The sequence below is a fragment of the Crassostrea angulata genome, chromosome 2 (genome assembly GCF_025612915.1).
Source record: "Crassostrea angulata isolate pt1a10 chromosome 2, ASM2561291v2, whole genome shotgun sequence".
Taxonomy (NCBI): domain Eukaryota; kingdom Metazoa; phylum Mollusca; class Bivalvia; order Ostreida; family Ostreidae; genus Magallana; species Magallana angulata.
This window is the reverse complement of record NC_069112.1, coordinates 18,284,268-18,307,983: the sequence shown is the minus strand read 5'-3', so window position 1 is coordinate 18,307,983 and position 23,716 is coordinate 18,284,268. Positions and strand designations below refer to the sequence as shown.

The following is a 23,716-nucleotide window of genomic DNA, read 5'->3' as shown; positions in this document are numbered from 1 at the left end:
TGAAGATGACAGATAGCACAAAAGAAAAAACAGCATTCGGGACATTTTGTGTATACATTTTACAGGGTACAATTGGGGACATTTTGTGTAAACATTTCACATGGTACAATAGGGGATACTCATTTCATGAAGATGACAGATAGCACAAAAGATATCACACTCCTACGTAAATAATGAAATCCATTTCATATACACACTGTATTCCTACTGTATAAACCTGCCACAGCATACTTACCAATATCATCACCTTCTTCTGTGCATTCTTCCTTGTCATCATCTTTTTCGCCTGACTCTGTGTTACACGTAAGCATATCGGTCGTACTGTTCGCTACAAGTCACAAAATACGTTACATGTAGTTGAGTTATTAACTTCACTATGTTCTGCAATACACTGTAAAATCAAGCATAATCTAGGTCTTGTTTATTTCTATACACACCTAAATCAACAGGTGTCTGTTTGTCATCCCTCCTGTGGTCAGAAGTGGCCATCTCTTTTGAGGAGGAGGAGGAGGAGGAGAGAGAGGAAGAGGAAGACGAGGAGACGTTCTTGCCAGATCTTCCCTGTCGTCGTCGTTGTTTCACTGAAATTCAATCATCAAGTTTGAAATCATTACATCTTATAAGCATATTGTGTATCAATTATGTTATCAAATGACAGAACCTGTATTTATTTGTACACATTTTAGATAAAACAGCTTTTGGGACATTTTGTGTACATATTTTGTCATGGTACAATTGGGGACACTTTGTGTACACATTTCACATGGCACAATAAGGGACATGCATTTCATGAAGATGACAGATAGCACCCTGAGTTGACGTTAATTATCAATGTTAACAAACTCCTACGTAAAAAATGAAATCCATTTCATATAGACACTGTACCCTATTGTGTAAACCTACCGCACAAAATATCGCCAATTGTACAGTGCAAATTTTGTACACAAAATGCCCGTTGTTGATTGATAACCCACCACACTATACTAAATAAACATTCAATCAACAAAGAGCATTTTGTGTACACCTTTAACATGGTACATTTGGGATTCTTTGTGTATACATTTTACAGGGTACAATTGGGGACATTTTGTGTACACATTTCACATGGTACAATAGGGGACACTCATTACATGAAGATGACAGATAGCACAAAAGATATCACACTCCTACGTAAATAATGAAATCCATTTCATATACACACTGTATTCCTACTGTATAAACCTGCCACAGCATACTTACCAATATCATCACCTTCTTCTGTGCATTCTTCCTTGTCATCATCTTTTTCGCCTGACTCTGTGTTACACGTAAGCATATCCGTCGTACTGTTCGCTACAAGTCACAAAATACGTTACATGTAGTTGAGTTATTAACTTCACTATGTTCTGCAATACACTGTAAAATCAAGCATAATCTAGGTCTTGTTTATTTCTATACACACCTAAATCAACAGGTGTCTGTTTGTCATCCCTCCTGTGGTCAGTAGTGGCCATCTCTTTTGAGAAGGAGGAGGAGGAGGAGAGAGAGGAAGAGGAAGACGAGGAGACGTTCTTGCCAGATCTTCCCTGTCGTCGTCGTTGTTTCACTGAAATTCAATCATCAAGTTTGAAATCATTACATCTTATAAGCATATTGTGTATCAATTATGTTATCAAATGACAGAACCTGTATTTATTTGTACACATTTTAGATAAAACAGCTTTTGGGACATTTTGTGTACATATTTTGTCATGGTACAATTGGGAACACTTTGTGTACACATTTCACATGGCACAATAGGGGACATGCATTTCATGAAGATGACAGATAGCACCCTGAGTTGACGTTAATTATCAATGTTAACAAACTCCTACGTAAAAAATGAAATCCATTTCATATAGACACTGTACCCTACTATATAAACCTACCGCACAAAATATCGCCAATTGTACAGTGCAAATTTTGTACACAAAATGCCCGTTGTTGATTGATAACCCACCACACTATACTAAATAAACATTCAATCAGCTAAGAGCATTTTGTGTACACCTTTAACCTGGAACATTTGGGACTCTTTGTGTATACATTTAACAGGGTACAATTGGGGACATTTTGTGTACACATTTCACATGGTACAATAGGGGACACTCATTACATGAAGATGAAAGATAGCACAAAAGATAAAACAGCATTCGGGACATTTTGTGTATACATTTTACAGGGTACAATTGGGGACATGTTGTGTACACATTTCACATGGCACAATAGGGGATACTCATTTCATGAAGATGACAGATAGCACAAAAGATAAAACAGCATTCGGGACATTTTGTGTATACATTTTACAGGGTACAATTGGGGACATTTTGTGTACACATTTCACATGGTACAATAGGGGACACTCATTACATGAAGATGACAGATAGCACAAAAGATATCACACTCCTACGTAAATAATGAAATCCATTTCATATACACACTGTATTCCTACTGTATAAACCTGCCACAGCATACTTACCAATATCATCACCTTCTTCTGTGCATTCTTCCTTGTCATCATCTTTTTCGCCTGACTCTGTGTTACACGTAAGCATATCCGTCATACTGTTCGCTACAAGTCACAAAATACGTTACATGTAGTTGAGTTATTAACTTCATTATGTTCTGCAATACACTGCAAAATCAAGCATAATCTAGGTCTTGTTTATTTCTATACACACCTAAATCAACAGGTGTCTGTTTGTCATCCCTCCTGTGGTCAGTAGTAGCCATCTCTTTTGAGGAGGAGGAAGAGGAGGAGAGAGAGGAAGAGGAAGACGAGGAGACGTTCTTGCCAGATCTTCCCTGTCGTCCTCGTTGTTTCACTGAAATTCAATCATCAAGTTTGAAATCATTACATCTTATAAGCATATTGTGTATCAATTATGTTATCAAATGACAGAACCTGTATTTATTTGTACACATTTTAGATAAAACAGCTTTTGGGACATTTTGTGTACATATTTTGTCATGGTACAATTGGGGACACTTTGTGTACACATTTCACATGGCACAATAGGGGACATGCATTTCATGAAGATGACAGATAGCACCCTGAGTTGACGTTAATTATCAATGTTAACAAACTCCTACGTAAAAAATGAAATCCATTTCATATAGACACTGTACCCTACTGTATAAACCTACCGCACAAAATATCGCCAATTCTACAGTGCAAATTTTGTACACAAAATGCCCGTTGTTGATTGATAACCCACCACACTATACTAAATAAACATTCAATCAACAAAGAGCATTTTGTGTACACCTTTAACATGGTACATTTGGGACTCTTTGTGTATACATTTAACAGGGTACAATTGGGGACATTTTGTGTACACATTTCACATGGTACAATAGGGGACACTCATTACATGAAGATGAAAGATAGCACAAAAGATAAAACAGCATTCGGGACATTTTGTGTATACATTTTACAGGGTACAATTGGGGACATGTTGTGTACACATTTCACATGGCACAATAGGGGATACTCATTTCATGAAGATGACAGATAGCACAAAAGAAAAAACAGCATTCGGGACATTTTGTGGATACATTTTACAGGGTACAATTGGGGACATTTTGTGTACACATTTCACATGGTACAATAAGGGACACTCATTACATGAAGATGACAGATAGCACAAAAGATATCACACTCCTACGTAAATAATGAAATCCATTTCATATACACACTGTATTCCTACTGTATAAACCTGCAACAGCATACTTACCAATATCATCACTTTCTTCTGTGCATTCTTCCTTGTCATCATCTTTTTCGCCTGACTCTGTGTTACACGTAAGCATATCCGTCGTACTGTTCGCTACAAGTCACAAAATACGTTACATGTAGTTGAGTTATTAACTTCATTATGTTCTGCAATACACTGTAAAATCAAGCATAATCTAGGTCTTGTTTATTTCTATACACACCTAAATCAATAGGTGTCTGTTTGTCATCCCTCCTGTGGTCAGTAGTGGCCATCTCTTTTGAGGAGGAGGAGGAGGAGGAGAGAGAGGAAGAGGAAGACGAGGAGACGTTCTTGCCAGATCTTCCCTGTCGTCGTCGTTGTTTCACTGAAATTCAATCATCAAGTTTGAAATCATTACATCTTATAAGCATATTGTGTAACAATTATGTTATCAAATGACAGAACCTGTATTTATTTGTACACATTTTAGATAAAACAGCTTTTGGGACATTTTGTGTACATATTTTGTCATGGTACAATTGGGAACACTTTGTGTACACATTTCACATGGCACAATAGGGGACATGCATTTCATGAAGATGACAGATAGCACCCTGAGTTGACGTTAATTATCAATGTTAACAAACTCCTACGTAAAAAATGAAATCCATTTCATATAGACACTGTACCCTACTGTATAAACCTACCGCACAAAATATCGCCAATTCTACAGTGCAAATTTTGTACACAAAATGCCCGTTGTTGATTGATAACCCACCACACTATACTAAATAAACATTCAATCAACAAAAAGCATTTTGTGTACACCTTTAACATGGTACATTTGGGACTCTTTGTGTATACATTTTACAGGGTACAATTGGGGACATTTTGTGTACACATTTCACATGGTACAATAGGGGACACTCATTACATGAAGATGAAAGATAGCACAAAAGATAAAACAGCATTCGGGACATTTTGTGTATACATTTTACAGGGTACAATTGGGGACATGTTGTGTACACATTTCACATGGCACAATAGGGGATACTCATTTCATGAAGATGACAGATAGCACAAAAGATAAAACAGCATTCGGGACATTTTGTGTATACATTTTACAGGGTACAATTGGGGACATTTTGTGTACACATTTCACATGGTACAATAGGGGACACTCATTACATGAAGATGACAGATAGCACAAAAGATATCACACTCCTACGTAAATAATGAAATCCATTTCATATACACACGGTATTCCTACTGTATAAACCTGCCACAGCATACTTACCAATATCATCACCTTCTTCTGTGCATTCTTCCTTGTCATCATCTTTTTCGCCTGACTCTGTGTTACACGTAAGCATATCCGTCATACTGTTCGCTACAAGTCACAAAATACGTTACATGTAGTTGAGTTATTAACTTCATTATGTTCTGCAATACACTGTAAAATCAAGCATAATCTAGGTCTTGTTTATTTCTATACACACCTAAATCAACAGGTGTCTGTTTGTCATCCCTCCTGTGGTCAGTAGTGGCCATCTCCTTTGAGGAGGAGGAGGAGGAGGAGAGAGAGGAAGAGGAAGACGAGGAGACGTTCTTGCCAGATCTTCCCTGTCGTCGTCGTTGTTTCACTGAAATTCAATCATCAAGTTTGAAATCATTACATCTTATAAGCATATTGTGTAACAATTATGTTATCAAATGACAGAACCTGTATTTATTTGTACACATTTTAGATAAAACAGCTTTTGGGACATTTTGTGTACATATTTTGTCATGGTACAATTGGGAACACTTTGTGTACACATTTCACATGGCACAATAGGGGACATGCATTTCATGAAGATGACAGATAGCACCCTGAGTTGACGTTAATTATCAATGTTAACAAACTCCTACGTAAAAAATGAAATCCATTTCATATAGACACTGTACCCTACTGTATAAACCTACCGCACAAAATATCGCCAATTGTACAGTGCAAATTTTGTACACAAAATGCCCGTTGTTGATTGATAACCCACCACACTATACTAAATAAACATTCAATCAACAAAGAGCATTTTGTGTACACCTTTAACATGGTACATTTGGGACTCTTTGTGTATACATTTTACAGGGTACAATTGGGGACATTTTGTGTACACATTTCACATGGTACAATAGGGGATACTCATTTCATGAAGATGACAGATAGCACAAAAGATAAAACAGCATTCGGGACATTTTGTGTATACATTTTACAGGGTACAATTGGGGACATTTTGTGTACACATTTCACATGGTACAATAGGGGACACTCATTACATGAAGATGACAGATAGCACAAAAGATATCACACTCCTACGTAAATAATGAAATCCATTTCATATACACACTGTATTCCTACTGTATAAACCTGCAACAGCATACTTACCAATATCATCACTTTCTTCTGTGCATTCTTCCTTGTCATCATCTTTTTCGCCTGACTCTGTGTTACACGTAAGCATATCCGTCGTACTGTTCGCTACAAGTCACAAAATACGTTACATGTAGTTGAGTTATTAACTTCATTATGTTCTGCAATACACTGTAAAATCAAGCATAATCTAGGTCTTGTTTATTTCTATACACACCTAAATCAATAGGTGTCTGTTTGTCATCCCTCCTGTGGTCAGTAGTGGCCATCTCTTTTGAGGAGGAGGAGGAGGAGGAGAGAGAGGAAGAGGAAGACGAGGAGACGTTCTTGCCAGATCTTCCCTGTCGTCGTCGTTGTTTCACTGAAATTCAATCATCAAGTTTGAAATCATTACATCTTATAAGCATATTGTGTAACAATTATGTTATCAAATGACAGAACCTGTATTTATTTGTACACATTTTAGATAAAACAGCTTTTGGGACATTTTGTGTACATATTTTGTCATGGTACAATTGGGAACACTTTGTGTACACATTTCACATGGCACAATAGGGGACATGCATTTCATGAAGATGACAGATAGCACCCTGAGTTGACGTTAATTATCAATGTTAACAAACTCCTACGTAAAAAATGAAATCCATTTCATATAGACACTGTACCCTACTGTATAAACCTACCGCACAAAATATCGCCAATTGTACAGTGCAAATTTTGTACACAAAATGCCCGTTGTTGATTGATAACCCACCACACTATACTAAATAAACATTCAATCAACAAAGAGCATTTTGTGTACACCTTTAACATGGTACATTTGGGACTCTTTGTGTATACATTTTACAGGGTACAATTGGGGACATTTTGTGTACACATTTCACATGGTACAATAGGGGACACTCATTACATGAAGATGAAAGATAGCACAAAAGATAAAACAGCATTCGGGACATTTTGTGTATACATTTTACAGGGTACAATTGGGGACATGTTGTGTACACATTTCACATGGCACAATAGGGGATACTCATTTCATGAAGATGACAGATAGCACAAAAGAAAAAACAGCATTCGGGACATTTTGTGTATACATTTTACAGGGTACAATTGGGGACATTTTGTGTACACATTTCACATGGTACAATAGGGGACACTCATTACATGAAGATGAAAGATAGCACAAAAGATATCACACTCCTACGTAAATAATGAAATCCATTTCATATACACACTGTATTCCTACTGTATAAACCTGCCACAGCATACTTACCAATATCATCACCTTCTTCTGTGCATTCTTCCTTGTCATCATCTTTTTCGCCTGACTCTGTGTTACACGTAAGCATATCCGTCATACTGTTCGCTACAAGTCACAAAATACGTTACATGTAGTTGAGTTATTAACTTCACTATGTTCTGCAATACACTGCAAAATCAAGCATAATCTAGGTCTTGTTTATTTCTATACACACCTAAATCAACAGGTGTCTGTTTGTCATCCCTCCTGTGGTCAGTAGTGGCCATCTCTTTTGAGGAGGAGGAGGAGGAGGAGAGAGAGGAAGAGGAAGACGAGGAGACGTTCTTGCCAGATCTTCCCTGTCGTCGTCGTTGTTTCACTGAAATTCAATCATCAAGTTTGAAATCATTACATCTTATAAGCATATTGTGTATCAATTATGTTATCAAATGACAGAACCTGTATTTATTTGTACACATTTTAGATAAAACAGCTTTTGGGACATTTTGTGTACATATTTTGTCATGGTACAATTGGGAACACTTTGTGTACACATTTCACATGGCACAATAGGGGACATGCATTTCATGAAGATGACAGATAGCACCCTGAGTTGACGTTAATTATCAATGTTAACAAACTCCTACGTAAAAAATGAAATCCATTTCATATAGACACTGTACCCTACTGTATAAACCTACCGCACAAAATATCGCCAATTGTACAGTGCAAATTTTGTACACAAAATGCCCGTTGTTGATTGATAACCCACCACACTATACTAAATAAACATTCAATCAACAAAGAGCATTTTGTGTACACCTTTAACTTGGTACATTTGGGACTCTTTGTGTATACATTTTACAGGGTACAATTGGGGACATTTTGTGTACACATTTCACATGGTACAATAGGGGACACTCATTACATGAAGATGAAAGATAGCACAAAAGATAAAACAGCATTCGGGACATTTTGTGTATACATTTTACAGGGTACAATTGGGGACATGTTGTGTACACATTTCACATGGCACAATAGGGGATACTCATTTCATGAAGATGACAGATAGCACAAAAGATAAAACAGCATTCGGGACATTTTGTGTATACATTTTACAGGGTACAATTGGGGACATTTTGTGTACACATTTCACATGGTACAATAGGGGACACTCATTACATGAAGATGACAGATAGCACAAAAGATATCACACTCCTACGTAAATAATGAAATCCATTTCATATACACACGGTATTCCTACTGTATAAACCTGCCACAGCATACTTACCAATATCATCACCTTCTTCTGTGCATTCTTCCTTGTCATCATCTTTTTCGCCTGACTCTGTGTTACACGTAAGCATATCCGTCATACTGTTCGCTACAAGTCACAAAATACGTTACATGTAGTTGAGTTATTAACTTCATTATGTTCTGCAATACACTGTAAAATCAAGCATAATCTAGGTCTTGTTTATTTCTATACACACCTAAATCAACAGGTGTCTGTTTGTCATCCCTCCTGTGGTCAGTAGTGGCCATCTCCTTTGAGGAGGAGGAGGAGGAGGAGAGAGAGGAAGAGGAAGACGAGGAGACGTTCTTGCCAGATCTTCCCTGTCGTCGTCGTTGTTTCACTGAAATTCAATCATCAAGTTTGAAATCATTACATCTTATAAGCATATTGTGTAACAATTATGTTATCAAATGACAGAACCTGTATTTATTTGTACACATTTTAGATAAAACAGCTTTTGGGACATTTTGTGTACATATTTTGTCATGGTACAATTGGGAACACTTTGTGTACACATTTCACATGGCACAATAGGGGACATGCATTTCATGAAGATGACAGATAGCACCCTGAGTTGACGTTAATTATCAATGTTAACAAACTCCTACGTAAAAAATGAAATCCATTTCATATAGACACTGTACCCTACTGTATAAACCTACCGCACAAAATATCGCCAATTGTACAGTGCAAATTTTGTACACAAAATGCCCGTTGTTGATTGATAACCCACCACACTATACTAAATAAACATTCAATCAACAAAGAGCAATTTGTGTACACCTTTAACATGGTACATTTGGGACTCTTTGTGTATACATTTTACAGGGTACAATTGGGGACATTTTGTGTACACATTTCACATGGTACAATAGGGGACACTCATTACATGAAGATGAAAGATAGCACAAAAGATAAAACAGCATTCGGGACATTTTGTGTATACATTTTACAGGGTACAATTGGGGACATGTTGTGTACACATTTCACATGGCACAATAGGGGATACTCATTTCATGAAGATGACAGATAGCACAAAAGAAAAACCAGCATTCGGGACATTTTGTGTATACATTTTACAGGGTACAATTGGGGACATTTTGTGTACACATTTCACATGGTACAATAGGGGACACTCATTACATGAAGATGACAGATAGCACAAAAGATATCACACTCCTACGTAAATAATGAAATCCATTTCATATACACACGGTATTCCTACTGTATAAACCTGCCACAGCATACTTACCAATATCATCACCTTCTTCTGTGCATTCTCCCTTGTCATCATCTTTTTCGCCTGACTCTGTGTTACACGTAAGCATATCCGTCATACTGTTCGCTACAAGTCACAAAATACGTTACATGTAGTTGAGTTATTAACTTCATTATGTTCTGCAATACACTGTAAAATCAAGCATAATCTAGGTCTTGTTTATTTCTATACACACCTAAATCAACAGGTGTCTGTTTGTCATCCCTCCTGTGGTCAGTAGTGGCCATCTCCTTTGAGGAGGAGGAGGAGGAGAGAGAGGAAGAGGAAGACGAGGAGTCCTCTTTGCCAGATCTTCCCTGTCGTCGTCGTTGTTTCACTGAAATTCAATCATCAAGTTTGAAATCATTACATCTTATAAGCATATTGTGTATCAATTATGTTATCAAATGACAGAACCTGTATTTATTTGTACACATTTTAGATAAAACAGCTTTTGGGACATTTTGTGTACATATTTTGTCATGGTACAATTGGGAACACTTTGTGTACACATTTCACATGGCACAATAGGGGACATGCATTTCATGAAGATGACAGATAGCACCCTGAGTTGACGTTAATTATCAATGTTAACAAACTCCTACGTAAAAAATGAAATCCATTTCATATAGACACTGTACCCTACTGTATAAACCTACCGCACAAAATATCGCCAATTGTACAGTGCAAATTTTGTACACAAAATGCCCGTTGTTGATTGATAACCCACCACACTATACTAAATAAACATTCAATCAACAAAGAGCATTTTGTGTACACCTTTAACTTGGTACATTTGGGACTCTTTGTGTATACATTTTACAGGGTACAATTGGGGACATTTTGTGTACACATTTCACATGGTACAATAGGGGACACTCATTACATGAAGATGAAAGATAGCACAAAAGATAAAACAGCATTCGGGACATTTTGTGTATACATTTTACAGGGTACAATTGGGGACATGTTGTGTACACATTTCACATGGCACAATAGGGGATACTCATTTCATGAAGATGACAGATAGCACAAAAGATAAAACAGCATTCGGGACATTTTGTGTATACATTTTACAGGGTACAATTGGGGACATTTTGTGTACACATTTCACATGGTACAATAGGGGACACTCATTACATGAAGATGACAGATAGCACAAAAGATATCACACTCCTACGTAAATAATGAAATCCATTTCATATACACACGGTATTCCTACTGTATAAACCTGCCACAGCATACTTACCAATATCATCACCTTCTTCTGTGCATTCTTCCTTGTCATCATCTTTTTCGCCTGACTCTGTGTTACACGTAAGCATATCCGTCATACTGTTCGCTACAAGTCACAAAATACGTTACATGTAGTTGAGTTATTAACTTCATTATGTTCTGCAATACACTGTAAAATCAAGCATAATCTAGGTCTTGTTTATTTCTATACACACCTAAATCAACAGGTGTCTGTTTGTCATCCCTCCTGTGGTCAGTAGTGGCCATCTCCTTTGAGGAGGAGGAGGAGGAGGAGAGAGAGGAAGAGGAAGACGAGGAGACGTTCTTGCCAGATCTTCCCTGTCGTCGTCGTTGTTTCACTGAAATTCAATCATCAAGTTTGAAATCATTACATCTTATAAGCATATTGTGTAACAATTATGTTATCAAATGACAGAACCTGTATTTATTTGTACACATTTTAGATAAAACAGCTTTTGGGACATTTTGTGTACATATTTTGTCATGGTACAATTGGGAACACTTTGTGTACACATTTCACATGGCACAATAGGGGACATGCATTTCATGAAGATGACAGATAGCACCCTGAGTTGACGTTAATTATCAATGTTAACAAACTCCTACGTAAAAAATGAAATCCATTTCATATAGACACTGTACCCTACTGTATAAACCTACCGCACAAAATATCGCCAATTGTACAGTGCAAATTTTGTACACAAAATGCCCGTTGTTGATTGATAACCCACCACACTATACTAAATAAACATTCAATCAACAAAGAGCAATTTGTGTACACCTTTAACATGGTACATTTGGGACTCTTTGTGTATACATTTTACAGGGTACAATTGGGGACATTTTGTGTACACATTTCACATGGTACAATAGGGGACACTCATTACATGAAGATGAAAGATAGCACAAAAGATAAAACAGCATTCGGGACATTTTGTGTATACATTTTACAGGGTACAATTGGGGACATGTTGTGTACACATTTCACATGGCACAATAGGGGATACTCATTTCATGAAGATGACAGATAGCACAAAAGAAAAAACAGCATTCGGGACATTTTGTGTATACATTTTACAGGGTACAATTGGGGACATTTTGTGTACACATTTCACATGGTACAATAGGGGACACTCATTACATGAAGATGACAGATAGCACAAAAGATATCACACTCCTACGTAAATAATGAAATCCATTTCATATACACACGGTATTCCTACTGTATAAACCTGCCACAGCATACTTACCAATATCATCACCTTCTTCTGTGCATTCTCCCTTGTCATCATCTTTTTCGCCTGACTCTGTGTTACACGTAAGCATATCCGTCATACTGTTCGCTACAAGTCACAAAATACGTTACATGTAGTTGAGTTATTAACTTCATTATGTTCTGCAATACACTGTAAAATCAAGCATAATCTAGGTCTTGTTTATTTCTATACACACCTAAATCAACAGGTGTCTGTTTGTCATCCCTCCTGTGGTCAGTAGTGGCCATCTCCTTTGAGGAGGAGGAGGAGGAGAGAGAGGAAGAGGAAGACGAGGAGTCATCTTTGCCAGATCTTCCCTGTCGTCGTCGTTGTTTCACTGAAATTCAATCATCAAGTTTGAAATCATTACATCTTATAAGCATATTGTGTATCAATTATGTTATCAAATGACAGAACCTGTATTTATTTGTACACATTTTAGATAAAACAGCTTTTGGGACATTTTGTGTACATATTTTGTCATGGTACAATTGGGAACACTTTGTGTACACATTTCACATGGCACAATAGGGGACATGCATTTCATGAAGATGACAGATAGCACCCTGAGTTGACGTTAATTATCAATGTTAACAAACTCCTACGTAAAAAATGAAATCCATTTCATATAGACACTGTACCCTACTGTATAAACCTACCGCACAAAATATCGCCAATTGTACAGTGCAAATTTTGTACACAAAATGCCCGTTGTTGATTGATAACCCACCACACTATACTAAATAAACATTCAATCAACAAAGAGCATTTTGTGTACACCTTTAACTTGGTACATTTGGGACTCTTTGTGTATACATTTTACAGGGTACAATTGGGGACATTTTGTGTACACATTTCACATGGTACAATAGGGGACACTCATTACATGAAGATGAAAGATAGCACAAAAGATAAAACAGCATTCGGGACATTTTGTGTATACATTTTACAGGGTACAATTGGGGACATGTTGTGTACACATTTCACATGGCACAATAGGGGATACTCATTTCATGAAGATGACAGATAGCACAAAAGAAAAAACAGCATTCGGGACATTTTGTGTATACATTTTACAGGGTACAATTGGGGACATTTTGTGTACACATTTCACATGGTACAATAGGGGACACTCATTACATGAAGATGACAGATAGCACAAAAGATATCACACTCCTACGTAAATAATGAAATCCATTTCATATACACACGGTATTCCTACTGTATAAACCTGCCACAGCATACTTACCAATATCATCACCTTCTTCTGTGCATTCTCCCTTGTCATCATCTTTTTCGCCTGACTCTGTGTTACACGTAAGCATATCCGTCATACTGTTCGCTACAAGTCACAAAATACGTTACATGTAGTTGAGTTATTAACTTCATTATGTTCTGCAATACACTGTAAAATCAAGCATAATCTAGGTCTTGTTTATTTCTATACACACCTAAATCAACAGGTGTCTGTTTGTCATCCCTCCTGTGGTCAGTAGTGGCCATCTCCTTTGAGGAGGAGGAGGAGGAGAGAGAGGAAGAGGAAGACGAGGAGTCATCTTTGCCAGATCTTCCCTGTAGTCGTCGTTGTTTCACTGAAATTCAAACATCAACTTTAAAATCATTTTACCCTATGGGCATACTGTATACAGTAAAACTCGGTTATAGCGATGTCCTAGGGTCCAATGGAATTACTTTGTTATATCCATAATTGGTTATATCCATATAATAAATTTGTAACAACATCTTTAGCAAATTCACTATATACACATGTTTTCTTTCACCAGACTATAAATTTTGCTAATTGAGGCTTAAAATAAAAATTCATTACTTTTGATATCTTTAATAATCGGATTGTATATTGAAAAAATTATATGAAAATAAATTCATTCAAAATATTTTATTAATTGGTAGTAAAAACTTTTTTAAACTGTAAAAACAATTTGTTATAAAGGTGTTATATTTCATTATATTTCATCTCTACAGGACTGAAAATCAGTTCGCTATATCCGTAATCTCGTTATATCTGAATTTGTTATAACCTTAAAGATTTGTTAAGATTTTTACCGGGGATTCCATAAAAAATCGCTACATCTGAAAATTCTCTATATCCGTGTTCGTACTAAACAAGTTTTACTCTACCAATTATGATATTAAATGACAAAACCTGTATTTATTAATTTATCAATCAACATGGGGCATTTTACGTACGCATTTAACATGCTACATTTGAGGACACTTTCTGTCCACATTTTACAAGATACAATAGGGGACATTTTTGTACACATTTCACCTGGTACATTTGGGGACACTTTGTGTGCACATTTTAGATAAAATAGTATTGGGATATTTTGTGTACACATTTTAGATAAAACAGCATTTGGGACATTTTTTGTACACATTTTACTAGGTACAATTGGGGACATTTTGTGTACACATGTTATATAAAACAGTATTTGGGACATTGTGTACACATTTTACATGGTACATTTGGGGACACTTTGTGAACACATTTTAGATTAAACAGTATTTGGGACATTTTGTGTACACATTCAACATGGCACAATAGGGGACATGCAGGATGATCAATTTCATATAGACACTGTATCCCTACTGTAAAAACCTGCCACAGAATACTTACCTATATTATCAGTTTCTTCTGTATAAAAATTTCCTCTCTTGCTATCATCATTTCGTCTCTTCCCTGAAATTCAACTATCTTTAGATATCTCAAGTTCCCAAAGTTAATCATAACTAGAGGTACTGTGAGCAAGCTCACATTTGATAACCCCCCGCTAAGAAAAAAATCATAACGCGTGTATTTTTGCTATTATAAAAAATATTGGATGAATCTATTTCACTGTTCATTTTCTATAAATAACAACTGCTCTATTTTTTAAAACTGTTAATGCTAATAGGAGTAAACAAACCAATTTCTATCCTTTAATTCCATTTTAATTTAACTGTTAATGCATGAGGACATCCTTCCGTTAACAACCATGACTCGAATCAAACGAAATCCGTATGTCAAGCAGCCATTAAATATCAAAACATTTTGAATTATTGGTATACTGTGCCCGATTTTTTCTGAATTTCATCAGGGCTGGCCATTTTTAGACAGACGGGGAGGAGAATCTAAAAATAATCTTATGTGGCCTGAGAAAAGCAAGCTTTGTGTCAAATTTTAGCTTCTAATATTTCCATTAATACAAGACATGGCACAGACATAATTTAGCATTTTTGAAACAATTACCTTGAACTTCCTCAAATGACCTTGGGTCAAGGTCATGACACATCCTTTGGTCATAAGCTATATTTGTGTGAAGTTAGAACATTCAATGCATCTCAATAAGGAAGATATGGACACGAATTTTGCACTTTTTCTGCCTTGACCGAATGACATTATGTCAATGCCATGACACACCCTTAGGTCATGAGCAATATTTGTGTGAAGTAAGAACTTCCAATGTTTCTCCATAAGAAACTTTGTTTGCGGGGGGTATAATTAATGGCCAGTGACCATTATTTTCTTAAAACTTAATTATATAAACTTACCAAAGCGCTCATTGGATTTTTCACAAACTGTCTTCAGGTTTCTTTCCTGACATTTTTTCACTCCTGAGGATGAAAATTGATTTGATAAGTAGTAGATTATTTATGTACATGCTTAGTTGAAGTTTTAGTTGTAAAAGTAGCAAAGTTTTAAATGATTTAGTTACATAATTATGATTTTAGATTGAACAGTTCTAATGGACAATTACAATTTATAGAACAAAGAAAGACCTTATATGTTACATCTTTAAATTTTTATCACTTGATATTAATTCAATATTTGTATAATCTGTATTCAAGCTTTTTAAAATATATTTTTTAGTTTGCTAAAAATTATTTGCATGGCAAAAATAATTGTACAGTTTTGCCAAGTCATTCAACTTTCTACGTCGAGATTCTAATTGTGATGTCAGCAAACTTGTGAGCTACCTTATGAAGAAAGAATGTTAAGTTTACTTACTATAAATTCTATGCAACATAAAAATACATGTCTGAAAGGATGTCTTTGTCATTTTGACTATTATTTGATCCACTTTATTTGAAGAACAACATTACTATAAGTACTTTATTTTAAAAAAGTGTGATTTTACACTTTTACACAAAGTCCTACAAGTTTGATCTTTGGGAAAAGCCAGTAAAGGGTCAAGGTCATTAAAAGAAACACTTACCAACCAAAATGATATGTCCAACAGAAATGTTGTGGGCAAACAAAGAACATAAAAGACGGAAAGAGCCAAACATTGAGACTTTTCAATTAGTATCCCTTTTGCAACACAATTTGATATTTTTTTTTTAAAACATTTCAATGTACTTTTTTGTGTTTGCTTGATTACTGTTAGTGGTGTTCAAAACAGTCAATACCAGAATAAAGAGAAAGTATGTCATTTGTCATGCAAAGACAATTTAACAAAAATCATTGACAAATATTAACATTATAATATATGTTAGTTATAACATCTAAAAATTAGATTTTAACTTAATAATAGGACATGCCCAAGTGAATTGAAACATTTTCTAAACCTTATGATGCGTTCTATGATATAAGATACAAATTAAATGATATTTACCAGGAAATCTTACATTGTTATGAGAGTATCCTAGTGATTCTCATAGGTGTAAATAAGTAGCAATTGCATTTACATGTAAATCCACAACCCCTAATACTTGGAACCAAATCAATAAACTTAAGTTGTGTATTATTGTAAAGGCTATAAATATAGATGTATTGATTAAATTCAAAGTAAGAATTCATGACTTGGGTATGCCTTAAAATATTGAATTTGATCTACTTGACCAATCACCAGTGAAATTGCCATGCTAAAAATATAAATTATTTTGGAAAATGAAAATGATATTTATTCATCACATTTTTTTTTATAAAACATTACAAACACTCATGCCATAGCCAAACAAGTACATCTATTTTCCCCTTTATACAACACTGATGCAACTATGATAAAACTTAGTTGACACTTGGAAACTTATTCAAATGGTAATAAAAAAAAATCCAAACTTAAATAGTGTAGTAAATCAAGCATTTGCATATTTAATACTGACGCGCCATGTTTGACTAGAGAAAACATGTACTTGACCACCAGTGTAAATACATTGTAACTACTTAACTGCTGTATTTATATACATAGACACACACACATATGCCTTACCTCTGTTGTCTCTTTCAATAAATCAAAGGGATCGTCATCATCATCCTCATCAACTATTACAGTAAAAGAAAATTCAGTATTACTCAATCCAACTTTTTTCCTAGATAAACCAAAGTCATTGCATATTGAGTCATACTATTACCTCAAATCATACATCATTTAATGTTTTGAATTCAGTTACAGTTTTCATAATAATTTGTAATTAACAATTAACAAATAGTACCTTTTCTTTCCTCTCTATTTACTCTATATTTCTAAAAACAGACAAAAAGTGCATATACTAGTCTATGTACAGAATAATTTTCATTCTCATTCCTTCATTAACAATACAAGTTTATTTTATACACTTAATCGGTAATCATGAGAAGTCAAATACTGTTCCCGCAAAATGCTGTTACGTATGCATGTACTTAAAGAGGAGGTTTCATATTCTAGTGCTTCTGGTGCAAAATGATGTTGCTTTAATTTATGATTAGTTAATAATTGAATGCAAAAGATGATCTGTGATGACCTCTTGTGTAGTATTAGTTAATGCCAAGTTATATGCATACATATACACCTTAAACATTTAATTTATAAAATATGAAAGTAAATAATACCTTTCGCCAAGGAGCATTTTCATCTCCATAGTCATAACGTATCTCCTCGCCAGGATCAATGTCTTTGGCAGCAAATAAACAAAGCCTTGGGTAATTGTTTATAATTTTTAACTTCATAACTGCATTTCCATGCTTTTCGTCGTTAACAAAACGACATAGTCCGTGTAAAACATGTGTAGCATCAATACTACAAAACACAGATAAAAGTTTGTCTGAAATGCCACTTTGTAGTAAGCAAATGTTTGTTATCTGTCTCCTCTAGAAAAATGATGTCATAATTGCATATAAATCCCCCCTCCTTTTTGTCTGAGAAAATAAGATATTAATTAACAGCTAAACACTGTTCGTTCATAGGCACTGTCCACCATTTTTTTTCTTAAGCACTGCTTTCCCTACAACCCCTATATAAACCACAGGCCACTTAATTACGTGTTACTCTGCCCCAATGAAATTATCAAGTTTTATGCACAAGCTGTTCTCAAGCCAGGAGAGTACTAACATCAAATAATCAGGTCAACACGTTATTTACGAACAGAATACATATGTATATTCACAAAAAATAAGAATAAAATGCAGAAAAATCCAAATACAACGAAAGGAATACTACATGTCTGCCACAATTTCAGGTGTGCAATCGGGTGTAACGAAATCGGTTTATATACCAGGTACCTGTGTGACTGTGCCTCTTTACGAGCTGTGTTCAGCTTTAATTTGGTTAAAGAATTTTAGAGATTTTTAAGTGTTTATCACAAAGTATCTTGCTATTTCAACTACACACTTACACATGTTTTCCATTCCAAGTAAAATAAAACATGTAATTATGTCTTCCTTTTTCTCTTCTTTGCTCCGCTTCCTGGGGTGTAAGTCTGTCCCCTACATATTCTAGCAGGAATTCTCCTTTCATGAAAGTCTGAGTAGCAAATACTCCAAATCCTTAAATAAATATATCATTTATAAAAAGGTGGTTCTTGGAAACGTATTTTCGTTGGTAGTGTAATCAGGATAATTTTCAACAAATGACAAATGATTGGTTCGTGGGGATATAAATTCGTTGGCAAGGGGCTACACACGAAAGCCACGAACAATGATCCTCCACGAACAATGATGATTACAAAGTATCAGAAATTAAACCTCTCAACATTTAATTTCAGGATAAGCTCAACAATAAAATCCACAAAAAATTGGTATTCAGCCAATATTAAATGCAGGGATTAATCTTGGTTTTGGGGAAAACTATCCCCTCTGTAGAAATTGGAAAAATCAGCTGGGGGGGGGGGGGGGGGGGAGGGGGAGAAAGGGGGGACCAGAGGGCTGAAGCCACCTGGCTGAAATTGAATTTCAGCATTTTATGACTATTAAGAGTACACACATTTCAAATGCTGATTGCTCACATTATTTACATATTTAACCCCATTTGGAGTAGCTATGAGCATGTAAATAAAAAGAAAAAAAACCCATTATCTAAGCTTTTTAATATAGTAAAGGGGGAATTTTCACCTATCAAAAGGGAAAAAGAGGAGATTCAGGAATTTTCGAAAAATACTGAATATTAGTAGAAAATACGCCATAGATTAATCCCTGTGATGAAACCACAGTATTTTACCTACTTAATATTATAACAGTCCCTTCAAATGGATATTCCGCATACCATAAAGTCTTGTGTAAAATATGCATAATACACTCTTTGTTCCAGCCAAAATTTTATTAAAAGTGGGAAGTGCATATAAAACATAATAAAAAAATCTATCCCATTTTTTTTTAGAACCTGTTTCTGATACCGCCAGAATATGACTGCAAATATTGCGTATTATAAACCAATTTATATGAGCTGCACATCAAATTTTATTTTGTAAAAAATACCTTATAATCAATCTTATTTGCATAATAGAATATTTATCCAATCTGACCACTGTATCTTGCATCAAACAAGTACCCACCAAAAGACAGGTGTTCAGAAAAACTCACTTGAGCCTAAAATTCTAGTTTATTCCTCAATAATACCAACAAAATTTCAGCAAAATGAAAACTAAATGTTTATTTATTAAATAAGGTGTATTTATGCATGTTATATTTTTTTGTACCTATGGTGTCATCAATATATTTCTTCTCAAAACCATCCTTGTCTAGACCAGCTTTGCACCAAAATTCTGCATCAACGTCAGGGCCAACTCTTCTAGACTGAATCATATACACACAAATTTCTGTCATGAATAACATGAATCACTAGGCCAAATAAAAAATAATAGTTTGTTTCCACTTTCATGCTGAAAAATAGTAGGGTCGGTCTGCCAGATTTTTTTTTCAAATATTTTTTTCCTTTATTGCAGTATGTATTCTATTGAGCTGCAGTAACGTTATCCATACATGCCGATTAGATACTGACACTGCTGAATGGTATAAAATGAGAAATACTTTTAATATCTTTCCTGACTATTATAAGCTGGTCTAAAGAAAACACAAAAATGATATTTTATATCAGATACTAATCCCTTGCCAGCGATGAGAGCATTATTAATATCTACAACACATGGAAACATACAGCCATTTTAAAACAAAAAGTTTGAGTTACACTGATTTGAAAAGAGTAACTGCGACAAGCATTTTTGTGACCAACATTTTGAATAAATTTTCCAAATCTGATAAACGGAAATGAACGATTTTCCATCGAAAATCATTTTTAAAAAGTTTTTAGTCGGCAGTAAAGCCTAGGGTCGGTCTGGAAAGTGGAAACAAACAATATTTTTTTTAAGCCTTATACAAGTATAACAAGATGTAATAATTTATTATAATCATGACAATTACTAAGATTGGCAAATAATCATGATGGTTTTAAATTCACTATGTTCACAATTTATCATTTTTCCGCTAAATTAAACCCATCATAAATATCAATTTAAGTTTTTTAAAACGTGTTAATGCTTATACTTTGATCAACTGGTTTTCTTGGAGAGTGAAAATAAAACCATCGTCATTGGTACTTTTTGAGAAATTATCAAATCGTAAAATTTTAACACCATGGAATTAAAATGAATATAAAATCTCTCAAACATAAAAGGCCATCATTGGGGGCAGAAATGACCCACATGGGTCAGCCCCTTAACACAAGGAACAAAAATATGTATAGATTAAGGGTGGGGATCTCAACCGTTTTCAAGATATTTGGGCACTTCCTGTTCAAGGGGGGTCAGGACCACCCCCGGAACTCATGAACTACAAACCATTTGATGCCCCTTGACCCAAGGAACAAGAATAAATATGTTTTAGAGGTGGGAATCTTGACTGTTTTCAAGATATTTGGTCATTCTCTGTTTCAGTCCATCAAACTCTCATGAATGTAAATAATGTATTTACCTTAACTGGTGGCCCACCACTTTTATCCAACCCAATCTTCAGCTAGGAAACAAAAAAGGGAAAACAATTGAGCATTAATAAGTTTTTAACAGATTATTTAAGATGTAATTATCCCTCTCCCTCTCTCTGCCAAAACATCAGCATTTTAATACCTTTAGTTGTAGATATAGGGCAAAAAACTCTTTCTTTCTCTCTCTCTCTCCTACTCTCTATCTCACCTGGTTAATTTGCTAATTGTTATGTAATTTTGTTCTCATTCTCTCTCTCTCTTTTTCTCTCTATGGGATGGCAACTGCTAACCGGTTAACTGATTAATTGGTTGGAGCGATAAGTTTGGCAAGTACCTAATACATGATGCTTTTATTTATAATTATGCAGCACACAGATGTGGTCAGATGATATGGATAAGTCTCTGGTCATACAAAGAATTTTTCATCCAAAATTTAATTCATTTCAATTAAAATGTACTTCATTGATTTTCTCTCATCATTTTTGATTTTGCATTGAGAATTTGAGATTTTTCTTTCAAAAACAAAATCTATTTAATTTTGAGGTGAAAAGGTGAAAATATTATTGCTGGTACCAGTGTTTTAAACTCATCAAAAAACTAGCTAGGCACAAAGGGCTGATAGCTAATAAAAGTTGCCAGCCCTGTAAAAATTCCACCAGAGCAGAGAAAATAGTTGACATTTGTTTATTTTTTTCATTTACATGTACATGTTTACATGTTTCATTTACATTTAATTAATAAAAACATTCAAAAACCTGTTTTTCAATTTTGTTTCATCACAGACATGTTGTTTTTGGTTGTAAAGTTATTTTCCACTAATCTCAGCAAGATTCGTCAAGACTGAATTTTTTTTTTAAAAGTTTCTTATGAATCTCCAATTGTGGAAATGAATTAAAAAATAAACAAGTTTATATTTTGTGGGATTTAAACCACTTGTAGGAAAGTAACATTTTATGTTGATAGGAAATTAAAACGATGTTCGAAGTAAAATGTTGATTTAATTCAGCATATTGCTATCGTAAAAATCGGCCGAAGTTGGGACAAATTTTACCGAATCACTGTGCGTCGCACTGGTCTGACATTTGGAAGAGATGTATGTCAAAAAATATCAGTCACGACGAATCGCGCTGAGATTACCTTACATTATTCTGTAGCATGACTTTGTACTCTACCTCCCCATGCTCACGTCAAGCATAGTCTATGTAAATTAAACGCTTGTTTTGACTGTTATCAAATGACCATACAAGAAAAGAGTTGTATTAGTAAACATTTTGAGAGAATCTTGTTTAAACATCTATACAATTTTTTACATGCCAACAATTTATTTTATAAATATATCAGGCTGGTTTTTTGCCTGGACATTCAACTTTTTACCAACTTTTAGAAACATATCACTCTATTGTGAAAAATATTAACGATGGTAATTACTGCTGTATGATCTTTTGTGATCTTTCAAAAGCTTTCGACAAGGTCTGGCATATTAAGGGTCTCATTCATAAACTTAAATCATATGAAGTCTCAGGGCCAATTCTTGAATGGTTTATTATAGCTACTTAAGTAATAGAACACAGAAGGTATAAAAACAAACTCTCTTCCAGTCAATTCATAAATGCAGGTGTTCCCCAGGGCTCTGTTCTTGGCCAATTATTGTTTTTACTCTATGTAAATGATGTGGCTGAAAACATGAGTTCAATATGTAAACTTTATGCTGATGATAGTACATTACAACAGGATTTTGCATTGCATCAGCCATTAATAAGCGCGGATGATAAAGTTGAAAAATTGCGCGGTGTCCCGAGAGCTTCGGAATGGAGAAAAGTGTAAACATTTCCCATTATAAATCTCTGTAAGAAATTTGTATTCGTTCAGGACTGTAAACTTGAGCGAGTGAAAAGGGCTAATTTGTAAATGAACTTGAATGAAGATATCTTCTACAGTACTCATAAAACCATTTAAGAAATAAAAACTCTAGGCCTAATCACTTACAGCACGTTTTCCTCTTGACAAATCAGACGCCATTTTGTTCTAACTTCCTCAAGGCAAGGTACATGTAGTACGGTGATTTAGATCCTTGGCCACATTGTCAAACTCGAAAGATATTGAATA

General features: G+C 35.0%; 3 protein-coding genes across 3 annotated transcripts; all 3 read right to left on the bottom strand.

The window, feature by feature from the left end:
- Nucleotides 1-399: 399 nt before the first annotated feature.
- LOC128172054 (uncharacterized) lies at nucleotides 400-4,009 on the bottom strand. Its single transcript, XM_052837826.1, has 7 exons — nucleotides 3,958-4,009; nucleotides 3,756-3,848; nucleotides 2,700-2,843; nucleotides 2,498-2,590; nucleotides 1,442-1,585; nucleotides 1,240-1,332; nucleotides 400-581 (listed from the first exon to the last, which is right to left on the bottom strand). The coding sequence occupies exons 1-7, from the start codon at nucleotides 4,007-4,009 to the stop codon at nucleotides 400-402; spliced, it is 801 nt and encodes a 266-aa protein (XP_052693786.1).
- A 1,168-nt stretch (nucleotides 4,010-5,177) lies between these two features.
- LOC128172053 (uncharacterized) lies at nucleotides 5,178-8,914 on the bottom strand. Its single transcript, XM_052837825.1, has 7 exons — nucleotides 8,863-8,914; nucleotides 8,661-8,753; nucleotides 7,605-7,748; nucleotides 7,403-7,495; nucleotides 6,347-6,490; nucleotides 6,145-6,237; nucleotides 5,178-5,359 (listed from the first exon to the last, which is right to left on the bottom strand). Exons 1-7 carry the CDS (start codon nucleotides 8,912-8,914, stop codon nucleotides 5,178-5,180), a joined length of 801 nt encoding a protein of 266 aa, XP_052693785.1.
- A 1,168-nt stretch (nucleotides 8,915-10,082) lies between these two features.
- Nucleotides 10,083-17,656, bottom strand: LOC128172057 (uncharacterized). The gene is made up of 10 exons (XM_052837829.1): nucleotides 17,651-17,656; nucleotides 15,990-16,052; nucleotides 15,076-15,138; nucleotides 13,889-14,029; nucleotides 13,687-13,779; nucleotides 12,634-12,774; nucleotides 12,432-12,524; nucleotides 11,376-11,519; nucleotides 11,174-11,266; nucleotides 10,083-10,261 (listed from the first exon to the last, which is right to left on the bottom strand). The coding sequence occupies exons 4-10, from the start codon at nucleotides 13,938-13,940 to the stop codon at nucleotides 10,083-10,085; spliced, it is 795 nt and encodes a 264-aa protein (XP_052693789.1). The 5' UTR covers nucleotides 13,941-14,029; nucleotides 15,076-15,138; nucleotides 15,990-16,052; nucleotides 17,651-17,656.
- Between the last annotated feature and the right edge of the window lie 6,060 nt (nucleotides 17,657-23,716).